This window comes from Triticum aestivum, chromosome 6D (assembly GCF_018294505.1).
Source record: "Triticum aestivum cultivar Chinese Spring chromosome 6D, IWGSC CS RefSeq v2.1, whole genome shotgun sequence".
NCBI lineage: Eukaryota > Viridiplantae > Streptophyta > Magnoliopsida > Poales > Poaceae > Triticum > Triticum aestivum.
Window position 1 is genome coordinate 494,892,531 of NC_057811.1, and position 20,769 is coordinate 494,913,299.

The 20,769-nt window shown below is 45.8% G+C and overlaps 2 protein-coding genes across 2 annotated transcripts; one reads left to right on the forward strand and one right to left on the reverse strand.

The window, feature by feature from the left end:
* Nucleotides 1-1,279: 1,279 nt before the first annotated feature.
* LOC123142287 (probable serine/threonine-protein kinase PBL7) lies at nt 1,280-2,552 on the forward strand. The gene has a single exon (XM_044561269.1). It carries the CDS (start codon nt 1,377-1,379, stop codon nt 2,550-2,552), a length of 1,176 nt encoding a protein of 391 aa, XP_044417204.1. The 5' UTR covers nt 1,280-1,376.
* Nucleotides 2,553-2,621: 69 nt separating this feature from the next.
* Nucleotides 2,622-3,614, reverse strand: LOC123142288 (BTB/POZ and MATH domain-containing protein 3-like). The gene is made up of 2 exons (XM_044561270.1): nt 3,435-3,614; nt 2,622-3,259 (listed from the first exon to the last, which is right to left on the reverse strand). Exon 2 carries the CDS (start codon nt 3,250-3,252, stop codon nt 2,827-2,829), a length of 426 nt encoding a protein of 141 aa, XP_044417205.1. The 5' UTR covers nt 3,253-3,259; nt 3,435-3,614; the 3' UTR covers nt 2,622-2,826.
* Between the last annotated feature and the right edge of the window lie 17,155 nt (nt 3,615-20,769).

A 20,769-nucleotide genomic window follows, 5' to 3' on the forward strand; every position in this document is an offset into this window, starting at 1 on the left:
AATCTGCCTCCACGCACGTCAAAATCCAAAACAAAACCGAGAAAAATAATTGAGCGGGGAAAAGGGGAAACATCAACTACGTGTCGCCCCACGACGACCGCCGATCCCACCCTAGTGGACCATCTCTTACCCCCTCTCTCTTTCCCTGCGAATAGCTCGTCCTGTCCTGAACTGAGACGAGTAGTTCCTCCCCTCGGGAGGCAAAGACGAAATGAAGGATATCCTCCCCACACCCCTCAAATCAGGTGGGCTTTTGGAAGAAAAACCTCATGTCCAATGAGTCGATGGGCATAACCAGAATGCCAAGTCGAGCATGCGTCAACAATCACGCCAACCCCCGTTCCAACGAATGAAAAATCGACAGGACGCTAATAGAGAATCAATCGACCGAAAATTAGCAAAAATGTTAATTTTCACCCATGCATGAGATGTTTTGCTACGCTTGTAATAGTTAATTCTCTCTTCTTTCAGTTGAGGTAATTGAGCATACTGCAATTTTAAGTTTGGCTCCCAGACTCCAAGAAGCCCGGTATTTTGAAAAACGAAAAAAACACATTGTAAACTTAAAAAATCATATTATTTTTCTGAAAATTTACACGAGTTCACCACATATCCATAAAATATTCATTAAATAGTATGATAATCTGTAAGCTACAACACATAATCAAATTTCTGTCCAAAAAATAAACAGAAAACCATTTTGACAATATGACAATATATTATTATGAAGCTATGCATAGTATACATGTATTTGTATATGCACACTTTTTTCAAAAATATTTTTGCCACATGAAAATGAATTTCGTGAGAAAAAAAAGAGGGGCCTACCTAGAGCCCATCCAGCAAAAGGCATGCGGCTTTTTGACCTTTAGTTGTGTTCATTGGATGGTTTTTACCATATTTTAAAATTATATTACTTCTTCCAATCCATATTAATTGATGTTGGTTTAGTACAAAGTTTATTATTTTATACCAAAGCCGCGTCAATTAATATGAATGGAAGGGAGTAGCATATTTGTACCCCTTGGTTGTGATCATGTGATAGTTTTTAGTCCATTAAAATAAAAATATTACATTTTATACTTTAGTGGGGATCCACATGTCAGTATTCGTTAAATCGAACCTGACCCAATTAAGAGCGGTATGAATATGATACAACTAGCCGCATATATGTTGGCATAATATGCAAACATTTCGACAAGATTCGTTAAAATTTGACTGAATTCAACACAATCGAGGATAGAGAGTGACAACCAAAACGTGGTTAATTGGAGCTCAAATAATGGCGGCCTCCCGTTTTTTAGGCGGCCCTCGCTCTCCTCCTGCCATTGGAATGGAGACGCACGCCACGGCTAGCTCTCTCGCCGGCCTCCGCCATGCCGCGCTGCTTCTCCTGGGCCGGCCCCCGCCTACCGAGCCTCACCTGCGTCCCCTGCGCCGGCGATGCAGCCGGCCGCCCGTGCAGCCCGTCCAGCCCCTCCAGCCAAGCCGCGGAGACCTCCATGAGCCTCCGCCGCCGCGGCGACGGCAGCGGCAGCGTGGCCGGCCGCGCCGCGCGCAAGTTCACGCTGGAGCAGCTGTCCGCGGCCACGGACGGCTTCTCCGCGTCCAACCTGCTCGGCCAGGGCGGCTTCGGCAGGGTGTACAGGTGCCGTCTCCGCCTGGACGACGACGACGACGCGCTGACGCCGGTGGCCGTGAAGCAGCTGTGCCGCGGCGGCGCGCAGGGGAGCCGCGAGTTCGTGGTGGAGTGCGCGATGCTGATGACGCTGCGGCACCCCAACCTGGTGTCCCTCGTCGGCTACTGCGCGCAGGCCCAGGAGCGGCTGCTCGTCTACGAGCTCCTCCCCCGCGGCAGCCTCGACGCCCACCTCTTCCTCCCTCTCCCCGCCAATGGCGACCTCTCCGCCCAAGCCCAAGGCAATGGTGACCGGCCGGCGCTGGAGTGGAACACGCGCGTGAGGATCGCGCACGGCGCGGCCAGGGCGCTGCGGTACCTGCACGAGGCGGTGTCGCCGCCGGTGATCTACCGCGACCTGAAGCCGTCCAACATCCTCCTGGCCGACGACTTCACCGCCAAGCTGTCCGACCTGGGGCTGGCCCGGATCGGGCCCTCCGGCGACGACACCCACGTGTCCACGCGCGTGATGGGCACCTTGGGCTACTGCGCGCCCGACTACGCGCTCACCGGCCGCCTCACCGTCAAGTCCGACGTCTACAGCTTCGGCGTGGTGCTCCTGGAGCTCATCACCGGCCGCAGGGCCTTCGACGCCGAGGCCGGCGACGAGAGGCGCCTCCTGGACTGGGCCAGGCCCTACCTCGCGGACGTGCGCAAGATGTACGGCCGGCTGGCCGACCCGGCGCTGCGCGGCCGCTTCCCTCGGCGCGCGCTCTACCAGCTGGCCGTCGTCGCCTCGCTCTGCCTCCACGACAGGCCCAACCTCCGGCCGACCATGTCGGACGTCACCCGGGCCATCGACCACGTGGCATCGCAGCCCTGGCAACCCGGCGCCGGTGCAGCCCATCATCGTGCCAAATCGTGCCAAATATGAAAATTCAATCTTCTTCTTGTAGAAGCATATATGATAATAATATGAAATTCAAATTCTACTCTAGCAGGAATGAATGAATGAATGACGTAAACATGCATAGTGCTTCCACTGAAAGAAACATACTCTTTCAGGAAAAAAACTAAGAAAACAGAGGAGTAGAAAGAAAACAGAGGCTCATGGCAATGCTGAAAGAATGCATCACCAACATATAGTATAGAACAAGCATCAGCATCATTTTCCACTAGGGAACGTGTTGGCCTTGAGGTAGGTTCTCTTATGGTATAGAACATAAGGATTTTATCAGGAATGAATCGCTCTTTCTGATAAACCTGTCGTTGCCCCAGATTGAAGTGGTGCTGGAGAAGCTGCGGGTTGCACGAATGTACATGGGCATCTGCTTCTCCACCTGGTCCACCAAGCTGAAACTGAACCTGACCTCCACGGGCTCTTCGTCGTCGTCATCGGTGTCGTAGAGAAGGTTCTCGCCGTTAGGGTAGTACTCGATCAACCAGTCATGGCCTCCCACATTGAAAGAGTTGGCGGTGATGCTCTGGCCGGTGGGAATCAGCTCTTTGGTGCGCGAGTAGCCGTTGACCATGAGCAGGTGGTAGCCGCTGTCCCCGCGGGCGTCCACGGCCAGCGTCTCGCAGCCGCACCGCTTGTAGCCGTCGGCGATGGACACGCCGGTGAAGGCCGACATGGCGGACCTACTCAGTCACCATTAACCATTGCTAAGTTTCAGAGGTCATTTCAGAAAAGAAAAAAACCAAGTTTCAGAGTTTGGAGCTGGGATGGATGGGGTTGCGCCGGCGGCCGGCCTCACGGTTTCGCCGGCGTCGCTTCTCCCCGGAAATAGAGTTTGCGGCGAGCTGAGGGGCAAACCTGGCCTGGTCACCACCGGCGCCGGCGGCCGCACGAAGACGAGCTCACGGAGTTGCCTCCCCACCCCGCAACGCACGGAGTGGCTGCTGCTCACTCGCTCCTCGGCTTCTCCCCGGAGACAGAGCTCGCGCCGCCGCCGCTCCTCTGACTGGCTGCGCCGCCGGCTCGTCCTGGGCCTGCCTAGAGCTCTCCTAGGGTTGGTTAAGGACAACTCACCACGTTTGCTATTGGGCTCGAGTCCACCAGCTGCAAAGCCCAACACAAAATAGAGGGCATACTACTTATTCGGCATAAGTTTGTCTCAAAATCAAAATTCGGTATAAGTCGAGCCGGGTTTTTTTACTAACAATCAAGCTGAATTTTGTGGGGTGCCAAAACACAAATTGAATGATTTTTTTAATCACAAAAGAAAACAAATTTGAGTTAAAAAAAACCACCATTGTATTTTCATGAACTCACGGCTGATCTTCGCCCTCTATTTTTTCGATAGGTCAAGATACTTTCCGCCCGCCTCTCCTCCCCTCACCATTGTCTGCCCTCATCCTCCTATCATAGGCCAACACTTTACTGTGTTTGGGGTTCCATCAGTTTTTTTCTTTTTTTGATATTTTCTTTTTATTATTTTTGTGGGTGTGTTTTTATATTTCTTTATTTTTTCTGTTTTTCATTTTTTGTTTTTCCATTTTGAAGTTTGTGTAATCTTTGTAATTCGTGAAACTCCTTGAAATACGGGATTTAAAAAAACAAAGATTTTTTTGAATTTGTGAAAATTTGTTAAAATCGCAAATATTTAAAAAAAACTGGGAACATATTTTAAAATTATTGAATATTTTTTAAAGAAAAACTGGTTTTGATTCAAAGACATTTTGGCATTCCTAAATTTTTTTGAAAAATAAAATTAATAGGAAATCGGCCAAAAAATGGATAGTGTATAAACCGATTAAAAACAAAGAATACTTATGTACCGTAGCCTTGCTTTAGATACTGGGTCGGCCGAGTTTGCAACAACGTGGGGCAACACGATGCATGATTGGTGCACTTCCAATGCATACTGCACTTAAATAGGGCCTTTCGGTGCTTTCTCCTTCCTTCCCTTCCCTTCCCTTCCACATGTTGTTGTGTCGCCCGATCTCTTCTTTTGCTCCTCCCATGTTATTCCCTTAGGCTCACCCTGTGTCGTTGTGTCACCGTGTCTTTCTCCACTCCGCGTCGCGTCCATCGCGAGTCTCACGAGCCATGCGACCGCGACCCATCATGTGTCTTGCAAACGCCCACCTTATATGTTCCTCCTATGTCTTCATCTTCTCGATTTCTTTCACTCCGGTAGTCATTCCCCACTCCTTGTCAATCTAGCCCAGCCACGCCGGGGTCGCCACCCCTCAATGTGCTTGCCCATACAAGCACTTCTCCATGGTCGTGGTCCCATTTTTCTCTCCATGCAGCCTCGACGGAGGTCACGGGTGCCAATGATGGTGACCAATCACACTTCAACCCGATGGGGCCACCTATTGGTGCTGCAACCGGTGGTAATGGTGTTTGGGTTCTAGTTGTATCTGTGTTGCATGTGCTGACGACGACGCTGCAACCAGCAACTACGGTGTGCAGCTGGCGTGTCATTTTGATGGAATCGGTTAGCTAGAAAGTTGCGACCACATGAGTCCACTGTTGGAACCGGACAACTGGCGAGGTCGTGTTTGCTACATTATGTACGTGTTTTGCTGGAACTGGCTACATTTTTGCTAGAATAGAATCGAGCACACGACCAGCAGGGGCAAATGTTGCAACAAGCAAGCAGAATTGATGGAACCAGTAACTGCGGAGATGATGGCGGTGCTGCAACATGCACCTGTGCGCGCGGGCGTTAATGACGGCGGTGCAACCGATGTTGCAACCACGTGGCAAAGTTGAAACCGCCGTTGGTCGAGGCTCCATGTCAGCGTTGTCACGTATGCGGCCATTCACAGCAGGAGCTGCAAGCAGCCATGGCGGGTGTTGCGGGATCAGAAGGGGGCGTCGATGGAGATGGATGTCAGGGCAGGGGATCCGGCAGGTTGGGTCACTATCTCTCTTGCAGCGTGCGGGGGTGGTTCGATGTGTGTCGGGGAAGAAAAGGGAACGGCGTCGATGTGGATGGCTTGTGAGGGGGCGGACCAAATTAATGTTGGGCCGGTCGGCCGGCGCCTAGCAAGCACAGGCTTATAAAATAAAAAAGAGAGGAAAGGAGTATCTCTATCTCTACTCCTATAAAAATGCGAGTTGGTGATGATGGTGTGTCTGCCTTTGGGCTATATGTGCCGTCCGATCTGAAATCTGAGGCTGGGATTGAAACAGAGACATGTTGTGCCCAGCCAGTGACCAAAACACAGATAGTCTAGAAGTTTCTCCTTCTCTCTCGAAACAGATTATTCTAGAGCCCCCCAGATTTGCTCGCCGCCGGCCATTCACCTCTCTTTTCCCGCGAGCGCTGGAGTTGAGGAGGCGCAAGTGGCGGGTACGCACTTGTTGCGTCGTCGCGGACCGGAGGCCGGCCGGAATCGGCGCCAAAGGTGTCGTGTAAGAGTCTGGTGTGCGGCGGCGGTCATCAAGGTCGTGGAAGATGACCACGACACGGGTATCATGGTGACCGAGAGGCAATGCCAATGGGCGCTTCATTTCAATCTCGTCGGCGCGAACCACCTACCGAGCGGGACATCGACCAAGGCACGACAGGAGGTGGCCGGGACCAGAGGAGGCACGGCAGGAGACGGGTCGGGAGCAGATGGGAGGCGTTGGCCGGGAGCAGCGAAGGTGTCGGCAGCCGGCAACCAGGATTGGGGGCGTTCGGGTCCTTACGGCGCCAGCGTCCGCCATGCTTGCCGTCCTAAGATGGTCTTGAACGGCCCGCCGCACGCACAGCCTCTAACCACCCCCATTCCAGCGCGTCCGCTCTGGTCGCCATCCGGTCGTTGTGGTCTGGTCTTATACCTGTAAAATAGACATATGCATAGTTGTTGACCTGCCTATTGTATCATTTTCATCATTGACATATGCATGTAGCAAATTATCATTGCAAAATGTTGTGGCTGTGGTGTTTGTCCTATTAATTCTGCATTCCTTACTTTATGATATAGTGTTACTTCTTTGTTAGTGATGCCTTATTTTTCTCTATGTTCATTGCTTCTGTTGACTTTAGATTGTGCATACGTGGATAAACATCCAATTTTTCAAGCCACATCCTGGATATTTGTTTCCTTTGTTTCTTATCAACATAAACCTGGTTGATGATGTAAGAAAGTTACAAGCTAATGTTCTTGTATGTATATACATGTGCACTCACCCCATCTTTATATACATATGATTTAAGAGTATCTTTTACTTTACATTTTGTTTCTTTGCCCCGTACAAAAGGTACTGAAAGTGATGTCCATTTTCTATTGTTTATCTTTCTTACACTGTGTTAGCCTCCTTTGTTACTTTTTGAACCTGCAGACAATTGACGATTTAATCGAGACAGGGAGAAGCGAGCAGATTTTCAAAGACGCGGTTCAGCAGCAGGGGAGAGGCCAGGTAGGTATATGAGGTCATGATTTGGACACTTGTGGGAAAATGCATGGAAATCTCATGAGGATAATTTTCCAACCATGAGTCATTGCCGAGAAGGAGCGGCATGATGCGATGCTGTAAGAGATCTAGAGACGAAGCTTCTGGAGCTGCAGCAGGTTATACAATTTTCATTTGCACAAGCTCTTAGAGTGCAATTTTGTTTATATTTGACACCCACCATGCATATCCATATGTGAACAGAAGGCATTTCCTTTCCTGGGTTTTGGGTTTTGGCTTGTAGATATTCCTGGACATATGCATCGTTCTGATGCAGAGGCCGGGGAATCCCCCCTTTTCGAAAAAAAAAAATATTCCTGGACATGGCGGTGTTGGTTGACGCTCAAGGCGACATGATCAACCACATAGAGACACATGTAAGACCAAGACGACTTGTGAAATCATCTTATATTTTCTTTCTAAATAGACGTAAACCGATTTATCATATAAAATAAATAAAGCAACCACATACAGCAAGGCGTGGGCGCTCTCCACAAGGCAAAGACGTTGCAGAAGAAGTCGAGGAAGTGGATGTGCTAAGCCATCATCCTTCTCCTGGTGGTAGTGGCCATCGTCGTGCTCGGGGTGATCCAGCCATGGAAGAAGAAGTAACCCTTGAGCCACGACCTACCAACATCTCGGCGCGGCGGAGTATACATTCGTTTGTATATTCTGTTTGTGCATTCTGTCTGTGTAGTTCAGTGACCGAGTGATTCACACTCTTGTATCTATCGCTGCTGTACGGCTGGCTATGTTGAACCAGACAAGCCCATATTGTTTTGCCCATATCATATACTGGAGTGGAGGCTGTTGCTATTCTTTGTTTTTCTTCTTCTTTTTGAGTTGAGGCTGCTGCTATTCGTTTGTGTGCTCTGAGTATTTTTAGTAGTGAAATGACCGAAATGTTCCTGATCGAATCCATTTTTTTACTGCGGTTAGGTTGTGCACCATGTTGTATATAAGAAGAACATTCTTATATACAAGAACAGAGTATCTTATATACTGCGGTTAGGCTGTTTCTTGCTTGTTCTTCTAGTCCTAGCTTGTTTTTTTATCGATACTCTCTTCTTGTATACATCCATTTTCGCGACAAGTAATTCCGAACGGAGGGAGTACAACAGAGCCAGCAGTAACAGTAACAGGTTACCATCTTACCGATTTGGTGTGTACGAACATCGTAACCGTACTTTATTGGATATGGTGCAATCAATGATGTCTCTTACCGATTTGCCACTATCGTTTTGGGGTTATGCATTAGAGACAGCTGCATTCACAATTAATAGGGCACCATCTAAATCCGTTGAGATGACACCATATGAACTGTGGTTTGGCAAGAAACCCAAGTTGTCGTTTCTTAAAGTTTGGAGTTGCGATGCTTATGTGAAAAAGTTTCAACCTGATAAGCTCGAACCCAAATCGGAGAAGTGCGTCTTCATAGGATACCCAAAAGAAAATGTTGGGTACACCTTCTATCACAGATCCGAAGGCAAGATATTCGTTGCTGAGAATGGATCCTTTCTAGAGAAGGAGTTTCTCTCGAAAGAAGTGAGTGGGAGGAAAGTAGAACTTGATGAGGTAAATGTACCTTCTCCCGAATTGGAAAATAGTTCATCACAGAAGTCAGTTCCAGTGATGCCTACACCAATTAGTGAGGAAGATTAATGATGATGATCATGAAACTTCAGATCAAATTACTACCGAACCTCATAGGTCAATCAGAGTAAGATCCGCACCAGAGTGGTATGGTAATCCTGTTCTAGAGGTCATGTTACTAGACCATGACGAACCTACGAACTATGAGGAAGCGATGATGAGCCCAGATTCCGCGAAATGGCTTGAGGCCATGAAATCTGAGATGGGATCCATGTATGAGAACAAAGTGTGGACTTTGGTTGACTTGCCCGATGATCGGCAAGCCATAGAAAATAAATGGATCTTCAAGAGGAAGACAGATAGTGATAGTAGTGTTACTATCTACAAAGCTCGAATTGTCGCAAAAGGTTTTCGACAAGTTCAAGGTGTTGACTACAATGAGATTTACTCACTCGTATCGATGCTTAGAATCCGTCCGAATCATGTTAGCAATTGCCGCATTTTATGAAATCTGGCAAATGGATGTCAAAACTGCATTCCTTAATGGATTTATTAAAGAAGAGTTGTATATGATGCAACCAGAAGGTTTTGTCGATCCTAAAGGTGCTAACAAAATGTGCAAGCTTCAGCGATCCATCTATGGACTGGTGCAAGCATCTCGAAGTTGGAATATACACTTTGATAAATTGATCAAAGTATATAGTTATATACAGACTTGTGGTGAAGCCTGTATTTACAAGAAAGTGAGTGGGAGCACTACAACATTTCTGATAAGTATATGTGAATGACATATTGTTGATCGGAAATAATGTAGAATTATTCTGCAAAGCATAAAGGAGTATTTGAAAGGAGTTTTTCAAAGAAAGACCTCGGTGAAGCTGCTTACATATTGAGCATCAAGATCTATAGAGATAGATCAAGACGCTTGATAAGTTTTTTTCAATGAGTACATACCTTGACGAGATTTTGAAGTAGTTCAAAATGGAACAGTCAAAGAAAGAGTTCTTGCCTGTGCTACAAAGTGTGAAATTGAGTAAGACTCAAAGCCCGACCACAACAGAAGATAGAAAGAGAATGAAAGACATTCCCTATGCCTCAGCCATAGGTTCTATAAAGTATGCCATGCTGTATACCAGATCTATTGTATACCTTACACTGAGTTTGGCAAGGGAGTACGATAGTAATCTAGGAGTAGATCACTGGACAGCGGTCAAACTTATCCTTAGCAGAATAAGGATATATTTCTCGGTTATGGAGATGACAAAAAGTTCATCGTAAAGGGTTACGTTAATGCAAGTTTTGGCACTGATCCGGATGATTCTAAATCTCAATCTGGATACATATTGAAAGTGGGAGCAATTATCTAGAGTAGCTTCGTGCAGAGCATTGTTGATATAGAAATTTGCAAAATACATACGGATCTAAATTTAGCAGACCCGTTGACTAAACTTCTCTCTCAAGCAAAACATGATCACACCTTTGTAATCTTTGGGTGTTAATCACATGGCGATGTGAACTAGATTGCTGACTCTAGTAAATCCTTTGAGTGTTGGTCACATAATGATGTGAACTATGGGTGTTAATCACATAGTGATGTGAACTATTGGTGTTAAATCACATGGCGATGTGAACTAGATTATTGCCTCTAGTGCAAGTGGGAGACTGAAGGAAATATGCCCTAGAGGCAATAATAAAGTTATTATTTATTTCCTCATTTCATGATAAATGTTTATTACTCATGCTAGAATTGTATTAACCGGAAACTTAGTACATGTGTGAATACATAGACAAACAGAGTGTCACTAGTATGCCTCTACTTGACTAGCTCGTTAGTCAAAGATGCTTAAGTTTCCTAACCATTGACATGAGTTGTCATTTGATTAACGGATGATGTGATTGACTTGACCCATTCCGTTAGCTTAGCACTTGACGTTTAGTATGTTGCTATTGCTTTCTTCATGACTTATACATGTTCCTGTTGGGGAACGTAGTAATTTCAAAAAAATTCCTACGCACACACAAGATCATGGTGATGCATAGCAACGAGAGGGGAGAGTGTGTCATACGTCTTCACGATTTGACCGATCAAGTACCGAACGCACGGCACCTCCGAGTTCAGCACACGTTCAGCTCGATGACGTCCCATGAACTCCGATCCAGCAGAGCTTTGAGGGAGAGTTCCGTCAGCACGACGGCGTGATGACGGTGATGATGATGCTACCGACGCAAGGCTTCGCCTAAGCACCGCTACGATATGATCGAGGTGGATTATGGTGGAGGGGGGCACCGCACACGGCTAAGAGATGAAGAGATCAATTGTTGTGTCTAGAGGTGCCCCCTGCCCCCGTATATAAAGGAGGGAGGGAGAGGCCGGCCCTAGAGGGGGCGCGCCAAGTGTGGGGAGTCCTAATAGGATTCCCCTTTCCTTTCCGGAGTAGGAGAGAAGGAAAGAGGGGGAGAGGGAGAAGGAAAAGGGGGCTGCACCCCTTGTCCAATTCGGACCAGAGGGGGGGTGCGCGCCTCCTTTCTTTTGGCCTCTCTCCTCTATTCCCGTATGGCCCAATAAGGCCCAATACTTCTCCCGGTGAATTCCCGTAACTCCCCGGTACTCCGAAAATACCCGAATCACTCGGAACCTTTCCGATGTCCGAATATAGTCGTCCAATATATCGATCTTTACGTCTCAACCATTTCGAGACTCCTCGTCATGTCCCCAATCTTATCCGGGACTCCGAACTACCTTCGGTACATCAAATCACATAAACTCATAATACTGATCGTCACCTAACTTTAAGCGTACGGACCCTACGGGTTCGAGAACTATGTAGACATGACCGAGACACGTCTCCAGTCAATAACCAATAGCGGAACCTGGATTCTCATATTGGCTCCCACATATTCTACGAAGATCTTTATCGGTCAAACCGCATAACAGCATACGTTGTTCCCTTTGTCACCGGTATGTTACTTGCCCGAGATTCGATCGTCGGTATCTCAATACCTAGGGTCAACTTTTTTGGTGTCACCGGTATGTTCCCTTTGTCACCGGTATTTTTCAAACATATATTTTTGGTGTCAACTTTTTTCATACACATTCTATATTTTTTGTATAAATAAGGAACATTTTTTATACACACATTTAACAATTTTTAAATACATGCTTAACACTTTTTAAAACATATTTTTTATGTCAACTTTTTTGCATATATATTGTACATTTTTTGTATACATCAGGAACATTTTTTTATACACGTTTAACAATTTTTAATTACATGATTAACATTTTTTAAAGATATATTTTTTATGCCTACTTTTTTTGCAAAAACAATTAGCCCACAGTGAGCCAATTAGCTTCAATCGGCCCACGGTGGGCCGACAGGACGCAATCAGCCCACAGTGGGCCGATAGGGGCCAGTCGGCCAGCTGTAGGCCGACTGGAATCCAATCGGCCTGCTGTGGGCCGACTAGGCCCAGTCGGCCTGCAGCGGGCCGACGGTGTATTATTTTTGAATTTTTTTTATCCAGCGTAATATTTATGAAAATTAATAAAAAAAAGGTATTATTTAAAAAAATTTAGCCAGCAAACATCTCACCACCGACCTCGAACGTCACATCAGCACCCACCTTACACTGGTAGAAAAAAGGCCTTTAGTCCCGGTTCGCAAAGGCCTTTAGTCCCGACTGTGCAACCGGGACTAAATATGCGCGACTAAAGACCCCCCCTTTAGTCGCGCCTCTTACGAACCGCAACTAAAGGCTTTAGTCCCGGTCCTCGTGGCTAACCGGGACTAAAGGCCACCTCCGCAGGTTTAAACCTGGTTTTTTGCGAATTTTTTTTATTTTTTTTATTTTCAAATTTCTGAATTATTTTAACCTCTAATCTCTAATCACCACCCCTCAGCACTGCTCAATTTATCCTCTAATCTCCAATCACCCCTCATCATTCCAAATCATCTAACTTCCCGGACGGTCACCCATCCTCGAACTACTCCAGCCTGAGCACGCTTAACTTCCGGGTTCTATTCTCCCTCGTTTCCAAGTCTGCACTTGTTGTTTTCCTGACAATAGTAGGATGTCAATTCTATTAACCCTCAGGAATTTAGCTTGAGCATGAAGTGACACATTTCACTGTTTGAGTTTGAAACTATTGTTTTAAAAAACAATAATTATTTAGTAACACTAATATTTCTGGAATAATTAGTTTGACCATTGTTTGACCACTGTTTGACCACAGTTTGACCAGATTTGACCAAAATTTAAAAAAAACTGAAATAATTATTTAGTAACACTAATATTCTAGAATAATTAGTTTGACCATTGTTTGACCACAATTTGAATTTTTTTGCCTCTCCAGATCTTAAAAGCCCCGTATCTTTTTTTCTGTTAGGTTTTTGAGGATTTTGAAAATGTTTAACGGGGTTGCCCCTGTTAAATTCGGATGTAACTTTTCGAGTAGATGATTTTTCATATAAATTTTTTTTCATCCGAGTTCGTATGCAAAAGTTATGCCCATTTTAAGAATTTCCAGAGAGATTTTGCAAATAAAGTCGAAATTCATATTTGTTAATTTTCCCAACAACTAGACCACATATCACATGAGAAACTTATTTTATTCTATTTTTTTGACATTCCCATCATTTTCTTTTGGTTTTTTCTAAAACTGAAAAGGCGATCCACCGGGGGGAAGGGGGGGTAGAGTTTGAAAATGAGGCCTCAAATCCCTTTAGATTATTTTGGGGACTAATGGGGGCGTATGGAAGCCTCTTTTTCTACTAGTGTTACTGCGAAGGAGATTGTTAAGATTGTGGTGTATATCAGGTAGGAGCACCTCGGTGCCACTAGCATCATCATCGGTGTTGCAGACCATGATGTCACACCGGATGGTGAAACCGTCGTCCTCCTTTAGATTCATTGATCGTTCAAGGGCATCTATCTATGTTAATGAACTTGTAGAGGCCCCAAGAAGAGGCATCGGAGGGGAAGCTATATGTTTTTGTCCCACGAATGCACACTTGATTCTGCCACTCAACCTCGTCGATGAAACTAAATTCAAACTTGGCTTCCACATGCTTTTCGTCGCAGTCGAGACGGCAAACATAGAGAGAAACGAACTCGGCACGATTCATGTTTTCGCCATTAGGATAGTACGCGATGGCCTCCTACCCCGAAATCACGAGAGGCGTGCACCGACCAGCGGGTGTCTCCTTCTTGGTTTGAGCGTAACCTTGGACCACAAGCAGGTGGTACCCGCAGTCTGAGCTGGTCTTGACAAAGGTCTTGGTTGAAGGGCACAGCTTGCCGCCGTCCAAGACGGATACGCCGGCAAACGACGACATGGCCGACTCGCTGTGCGCAGATCGTCGCTAGCTTCTCGCCCGAGACAGACAGAGAGGGTTTAGTTTGTGGCGCCGGCTGGTACCTGAGTCCCACGTTTGTAGAGGAACGATATCCATGAATTAATCTTCAAAGTTTGGAATTGGATGGTCAACAAATAAATAAATCGGACATTTTGTCTGTATGAATTATTAATCTTCTGACATTTTGTCTTTGTTCCATGCCTTCTGACATTTTGTCCTCTGCTGCTTCCTCTTCTTGTTCTTGTTTCACAACTCGTGGCATTTTGTCCGTCTTCATGCATGTCGTTGTCATACAACATCTCAGGGAATGAGTCCGTGTACGTAGATGAAGCTAAGCAAGGCCCCGAACACTTTTGCATCCATGTCTTTGATTTGTATGACACTGGACGTGTCCTTCATGGGGCCAAAGAGTTGTGCCATGAAGACCTTAGATCGGGCTGCAAGCACACATCGGTGTGCATCAATTATATATGGTTATGGCACCGCCAACCTCAAACTTGACATCAGCACCCACCTCGGTTCGGAAGAGAATGTTAAAATCATGGCAAATGTCAGGCAGGAGCGCCTTTCGACAACATGCATCATCCTTGGTGTTGTTGAAGACCATGATGTCGCACCGTTGGGGTAGTACTTGATGATCCAATGATGGCCTCCTACCATGAAAGGGCGGGAGGCGACGCTCTCGCCGAGTAGTCTTGGACCACGAGCAGGTGGTACCCGCAGTCCGCGCTGGCTTCGACGGGCGACTCGGTGGCTGGGCACAGCCCGCCGTCGTCCAGGACGGATACGCCGGCGAACGACGCCATGGCGAACCTGCGAGTTCATCGGAAATATATGTAACCAGTCCATCGTTGGCACTCCGAGCTTCAGAGTTGGGAACGAGCGATGAGCCGAGGGGCAAACCTGGTTCACGTCCGGCGGCCGTCGCCGGTCCTCCCCGGAGACAGAGTTCGCGCCGCCGCCGGTCCTCCCCGGAGACAGGGTTTGCGGCGTGCGAAGCTCTTTAGGGTTAATAACTCACCACGTTGGATGGGCTTTATTAAGGCCCTAAAAGTTCACGAGCTGCAAAGCCCATCGCTGATTTTTCAGGATGCAACAATTGGCAGCTATTTTTTTGCCAAACAATAAGATTTTTGTAATTAATAAAAAAAGGTTTCACCTCTCTAATTTTAAAGGAACTCGCAATCGATCATCGACCATTTCATGATTTTTTTTGGCAGACAATATATTTTCCACTGGCCTCGTCCCTTCTTTTGCAACGTCGTCTGGCATCCGCCTCCTATATATCCTCTCATGCGTCGATGCCTCCGCTTCATTTCATCATGCCATTGTGCCGCCTGGCCTCTTGCTCCACCCCAAGTCGGCTCCTTATCCTCTCTTGCTAGCCAATGTGTCACCTGGCCTCCTCCTCTTCATCACCGCGAGGGAGGGGGGGACACAACAAGCCACACCTCGGGCATGGGCTGTTAGCATGGGCAAATGGGCAACCTCGTGTGAAGGACCCATGTCCAGAGCTACATTAAGTCAAAAGCGGTGGCCTGTGAAAGAATTCATTAGAGGAACTATGTACTAGCCAAACCCTGTCATATTGTCTATACCCTACTAATAAAGTAATTAGTGCTTCTGTTCGTTCGTCCAAAAATTATCCATGAAGTTGCCATCGTGTTCGGTTCTTATATTGTGATACCCATAAGTGAAGAAAACGATTCGATTTTTTTCAAAGTAGTCATCATGTTCGGTTCTTATATAGTGATACCCTCATATACCAGAAAGGAGACCCGGCTTCAATCCCAGGGACTTCCTTTTTTCTCTCTTATTAATAGCGAGCATGCTTCCTCCCTCACCGCACGCGTTCATGGGCTGGCCCATGTGCGGGGCGTGAAGCCCTGTTTTTTCTTTTTTCTTTTCTTATTTATGTTTTTATTTTTTATTTTTAAACTAATTTGGGATTTCTAAAAATTTCATTTTCAAAAGTTTGTGACTTTAAAAAAATTGCAAATCATAAAATGTTTGTGAATTCATTTTTTTTGAAAAATCACAAAATTTTCATGATTTTTAAAAGCTGATTGCAAATTATAAAAAAAATCAATATTTCTAAAAAAATGTTCATGATTTTTAAAAAACCATCATGTGTTCAAAACAGATTCAGAAATTTGAACAAGATGTCCAAGAAATTTTATAAAATGTTCACAAAAATTCAAACAAATCCATTGAAACAAATTCGTAAATAACGAACAAAACCAACGGGCACTTACATAGAGGTTTTTTTGGGTGCCATTTTATTATTTTATTTAGTCTATCGTGCGTCGGGAAAAAAATCCGTGTTCCGTACAACGCTGAGCCCCAAAAAAATTGACACAATTTTCTATGGGTTATTTTCTGTAAGCTATATAAAGATGATTATATTTCTAATTTGCCTCCATACATAGCTATGTTTATTCTGGTACCACAATTTTACTGGTCATGAAGAAAATGATTCAATTTTTTTTCAAAGCCGTCGTCGTATTCGGTTCTCATATCGTGATATCCTCAAATGCCATTGTGGAGACCCGGGTTTGATCCAGGGTCTTCCCATTTTCTCTCTTATTAGTAGTGCATGCCTCCTTCTCACCACACGCGTTCATGGGCCGGCCCATGTGAGGGGAGTGAAGGCCTGTTTTTTCTCTTTTTTCTTTTCTTTTCTCATTTATGTTTTGATTTTAATTTTATTAATTAATTCGGGATTTACAAAAATTTCAAATTTCAAAAAGGTACAACTTAAAAAAATCACAAAATATTCGTATATTGTAAAAATTCACGATTTTTAAAAAAAGTTCATGATTTTTGAAAAATAATTATGTATTAAAAAATATTCAGGAATTTCGAAAAATGTTGGTGAAACTTCAGGAAATGCTCACAAAAAATCCATTGAAACAGTGTAACATAACGAACAAAACGAACCGATTTCTATGTGATTTGTGGAAGTCATTTTATGATTTTATTTAGTCCATTGCGCGTCGGGTAAAAAAAGATTTCCTGGTCTGTACAACGTTGACCCCCCAAAACATTGCCACAACTTTCTATAGGTTAGTTTTTGTAAGCCATATGAAAATGGCCAAATTTCTAATTTGCCTTCATAGATAGCTATGTTTTTCTGGTCATGAAAAACAGCGCGAAGCTAGGTCAAGGTGAGACACATCATTCATCAATCTAGCTAAGGCAGAGTCCATCAATGCAGTTTGTTTAGCCCAAAATATATTGAAGTCGTGATGAGTTCATCATATTTTCAGTTTTTGAAATGACTTTTTAATAGTCCCTTATCATAACATGATTCATATGCAGTTTATGCAATGACATTTTAAAAGTTGTAATCTCGTCCTGGCATAATCTGATTATTTTTTCTCCCTTGCAACGCACGAGCATATTTGCTAGTATTGATATAGAAAAAATCAGGTGGGCGATCGCCCCCCTTAACTGACAAGAAGATTCCAAAAGGGAACCAACTTTGACAGGTTTTGTATGTTGGCATTTTACTAAGGGCGTGTTCGGGAGCCCTCCGGCTCCTCGACTCCACGACTCCAGGTCTGAACGCTCCAAATCGTGGTTATGGAGAAGAGAAGCTGGCTATCATGGTAGTGTATTTCACGTGGAGTTGAGGAGCGAGCAATTCCCAGCTCCCAGGATCTGAAGTGAGTCTGAGCGTACCGGTTCGAGCTTTTAATCCCACGACCGACCAATCCCACCGCTGGAAGGGTCGCTGGCTCCAGAGGACTAACAACGTATCACAACTTATCTTAGCTGACACTCCGCTACGGGTTAGTAATTAAAAGTAGAGAAAGCAGAATAAGGCATGCATGATGCATGAGTATACTTTTTTCCTTTCTCCGCCAGTAGGAGTATTACTAATGCATGGGTCTGCTGCTGTTTTGGTCTGGCTGTTCCAAGGAAACAAGATGTTACTTGCTGCTGCTGTTTTGGTCTGGCTGTTCCATTCAAAAAATGTTGCTGCCAAAAATGTTCCATTGATGGATATGATGTCATTCTTTGGTATAACACGTTCTTAGGTCTTGAGCTTTCACGCCCAGGTCTCCTCCAATGGCATGCGTGTGTCCTCGTCGGGATTAAAAAATGTTCTTGATTTTGAAAAAAAATGTTAACATATTCAGCAAAAAATGTTCATGATTATGAAAAAAATGTTAGCATGCAAAGACTTCACGAAGACAAACGGTAAGTAAAGAGAGGTATGAGATAGAACCAGTAGCTCGATAAGGACAAGGATTTGTTGGACCAGTTCTAGTTGCTGTGACAACTGTACGTCTGGTTAGGGAGGCTGAGATTCAACTCAGAAGACCGCGTCTTCACCTTATTCCCCTTGAGCTAAGGACACCCAGTCCTCGCCCAATCATTCTGATAAGTCTTCAAGGTAGACTTCCAAACCTTCACAGACTTCGTTCACCGACAATCCACAATTACTCTTGGATGCTCAGAACGCGACGCCTAACCGGCTGGAGGATTCACAGTCTTCAAGTGTAATAAGTCTTCAGATCACACAGACAGAAAGACTTCAGTGATGCCTAACACTCTTTGGCTCTGGGTGTTTTGGGCTTTGTCCTCGCAAGGATCTTTCTCTCAAAGGCTTCTAGGTGGGTTGCTCTCAAACGACAAAAGCCGTGCACTAACTCTGAGCAGCCGCCAATTTATGGTGTAGGGGGTGTGCTATTTATAGCCACTGGGCAACCCGACCTGATTTGTCCGAAATGACCCTGGGTCACTAAGGAACTAACACGTGTTCCAACCGTCAGATTTCAAACACACGCGGCAGCTTGACTTCGGCTATAAGTAAAGCTGACTTATCCGGCTCTGGATAAGATTTTCTCTCATTGTCTTTGCTCGAAGACATAGGATTTGGTTGAGCATCACTTCAGTCACTCTAACTTAGTTCACTTGGACCCCACTTAACAGTGCGGTGGTTTCCATGACTCAACAAAGAAGAAAAGGAAACTACGTAACAACTATGTCTTCGTACTCCATAGTCTTCACATGAATGTCTTCTCAAGTCATAATCTTCGTAGTGAATATCTTCATAGACCACCATTGTCTTCAATGTCTTCATACATTTTTAGGGGTCATCTCTGGTAGGTAAACCGAATCAATGTGGGACTACTACCTGTGTTATCCTGCAATTCTCACAAACACATTAGTCCCTCAACCAGGTTTGTCATCAATACTCCAAAACCAACTAAGGGTGGCACTAGATGCACTTACAATCTCCCCCCTTTTTGGTGATTGATGACGAACTGGTTGAAGTTTTCAACGGGGATAAAAGTATGTGAAAGTTTAAGTATTGAGGCATTGTCTTCATAAATTGCAAAAGGCTCCCCCTGAAGATGTGCATATAGGTATTTTGCTTTTGAATGCAAATGCACATGGCAGGTTGTACTTATGGAGATCCTCTTCAACTTATGAAGACAATTCATCATGCACGAAAAGATATAACAATGATAATGACATGCATAATGAGAAATGAACGTGTGCGGAATGACTTCGTGCGGGATTTATCGTCGCACATGCGGAATTTATCATCGCATCACATAGTTTGACAGACAAAGTAGTAGACGACCGTCAAGTTTCAGTGTTACAACTCAAAGAACCAAATGTATCAAAAGCGAGAGTTGTAATCCCTGGCAAAAATATAGCAACCACCCATAATGACCCGCTTGAAGACTATCAACTCATATGCTTCTCCCCCTTTTGTCAGTAAGGACCAAAAAGGTTTGAAGACATAGAGCCTCTACTCGTTCCCTTGAGGAGTAGAAGAAGGTGCAGGGTCGACGTGTTGGGTAACGTAGCAGAAATTCAAAATTTTCTACGCATCACCAAGATTAATCTATGGAGTAATCTAGCAACGAGGGGAAGGGGAGTGCATCTACATACCATTGTAGATCGCGATGCAGAAGCGTTGCAAGAACGCGGATGAAGGAGTCGTACTCGTAGCGATTCAGATCGCGGTTGATTCCGATCTAAGCACCGAAGAATGGTGCCTCCGCGTTCAACACACGTGCAGCCCGGTGACGTCTCCCACGCCTTGATCCGGCAAGGAGAGAGGGAGAGGTTGGGGAAGACTCCGTCCAGCAGCAGCATGACGGCGTGGTGGTGATGGAGGAGCGTGGCAATCCTGCAGGGCTTCGCCAAGCACCGCGGGAGAGGAGGGAGAGAGGTAGGGCTGCGCCAAGAGAGAGATCATCTTGTGTGTTTGTAGCCCCAAATACCTCAAGTATATATAGGGGAAGGGGAGGGGCTGCGCCCCCATCTAGGGTTCCCTCCCCAGGGGTGGCGGCAGCCCCCAAAACCCATCTAGGGTGCGGCCAAGGGGAAAAGAGAGGGGGGCGCCACTAGGGTGGGCCTTAAGGCCCATCTGGACCTAGGGTTTGCCCCCTCCCACTCTCCCTGTGCCTTGGGCCTTGGTGGGGGGGCGCACCAGCCCACCTGGAGCTGGTCCCCTCCCACACTTGGCCCACGCAGCCTTCTGGGGCTGGTGGCCCCACCCGGTGGACCCCTGGGACCCTCCCGGTGGTCCCCATACATTACCGATAGCACCCGAAACTTTTCCGGTGACCAAAACAGGACTTCCCATATATAAATCTTTACCTCCGAACCATTCCGGAACTCCTCGTCACGTCCGGGATCTCATCCAGGACTCCGAACAACATTCGGTAACCACATATATCTATTCCCTATAACCCTAGCGTCATCGAACCTTAAGTGTGTAGACCCTACGGGTTCGGGAACCATGCAGACATGACCGAGACATTCTCCGGCCAATAACC

Excerpts from the sequence above, each read along its gene's own strand:
- LOC123142287 (XM_044561269.1), top strand. The coding sequence starts at position 1,377 with ATGCCGCGCTGCTTCTCCTGGGCCGGCCCCCGCCTACCGAGCCTCACC.
- LOC123142288 (XM_044561270.1), bottom strand. The coding sequence starts at position 3,252 with ATGTCGGCCTTCACCGGCGTGTCCATCGCCGACGGCTACAAGCGGTGC.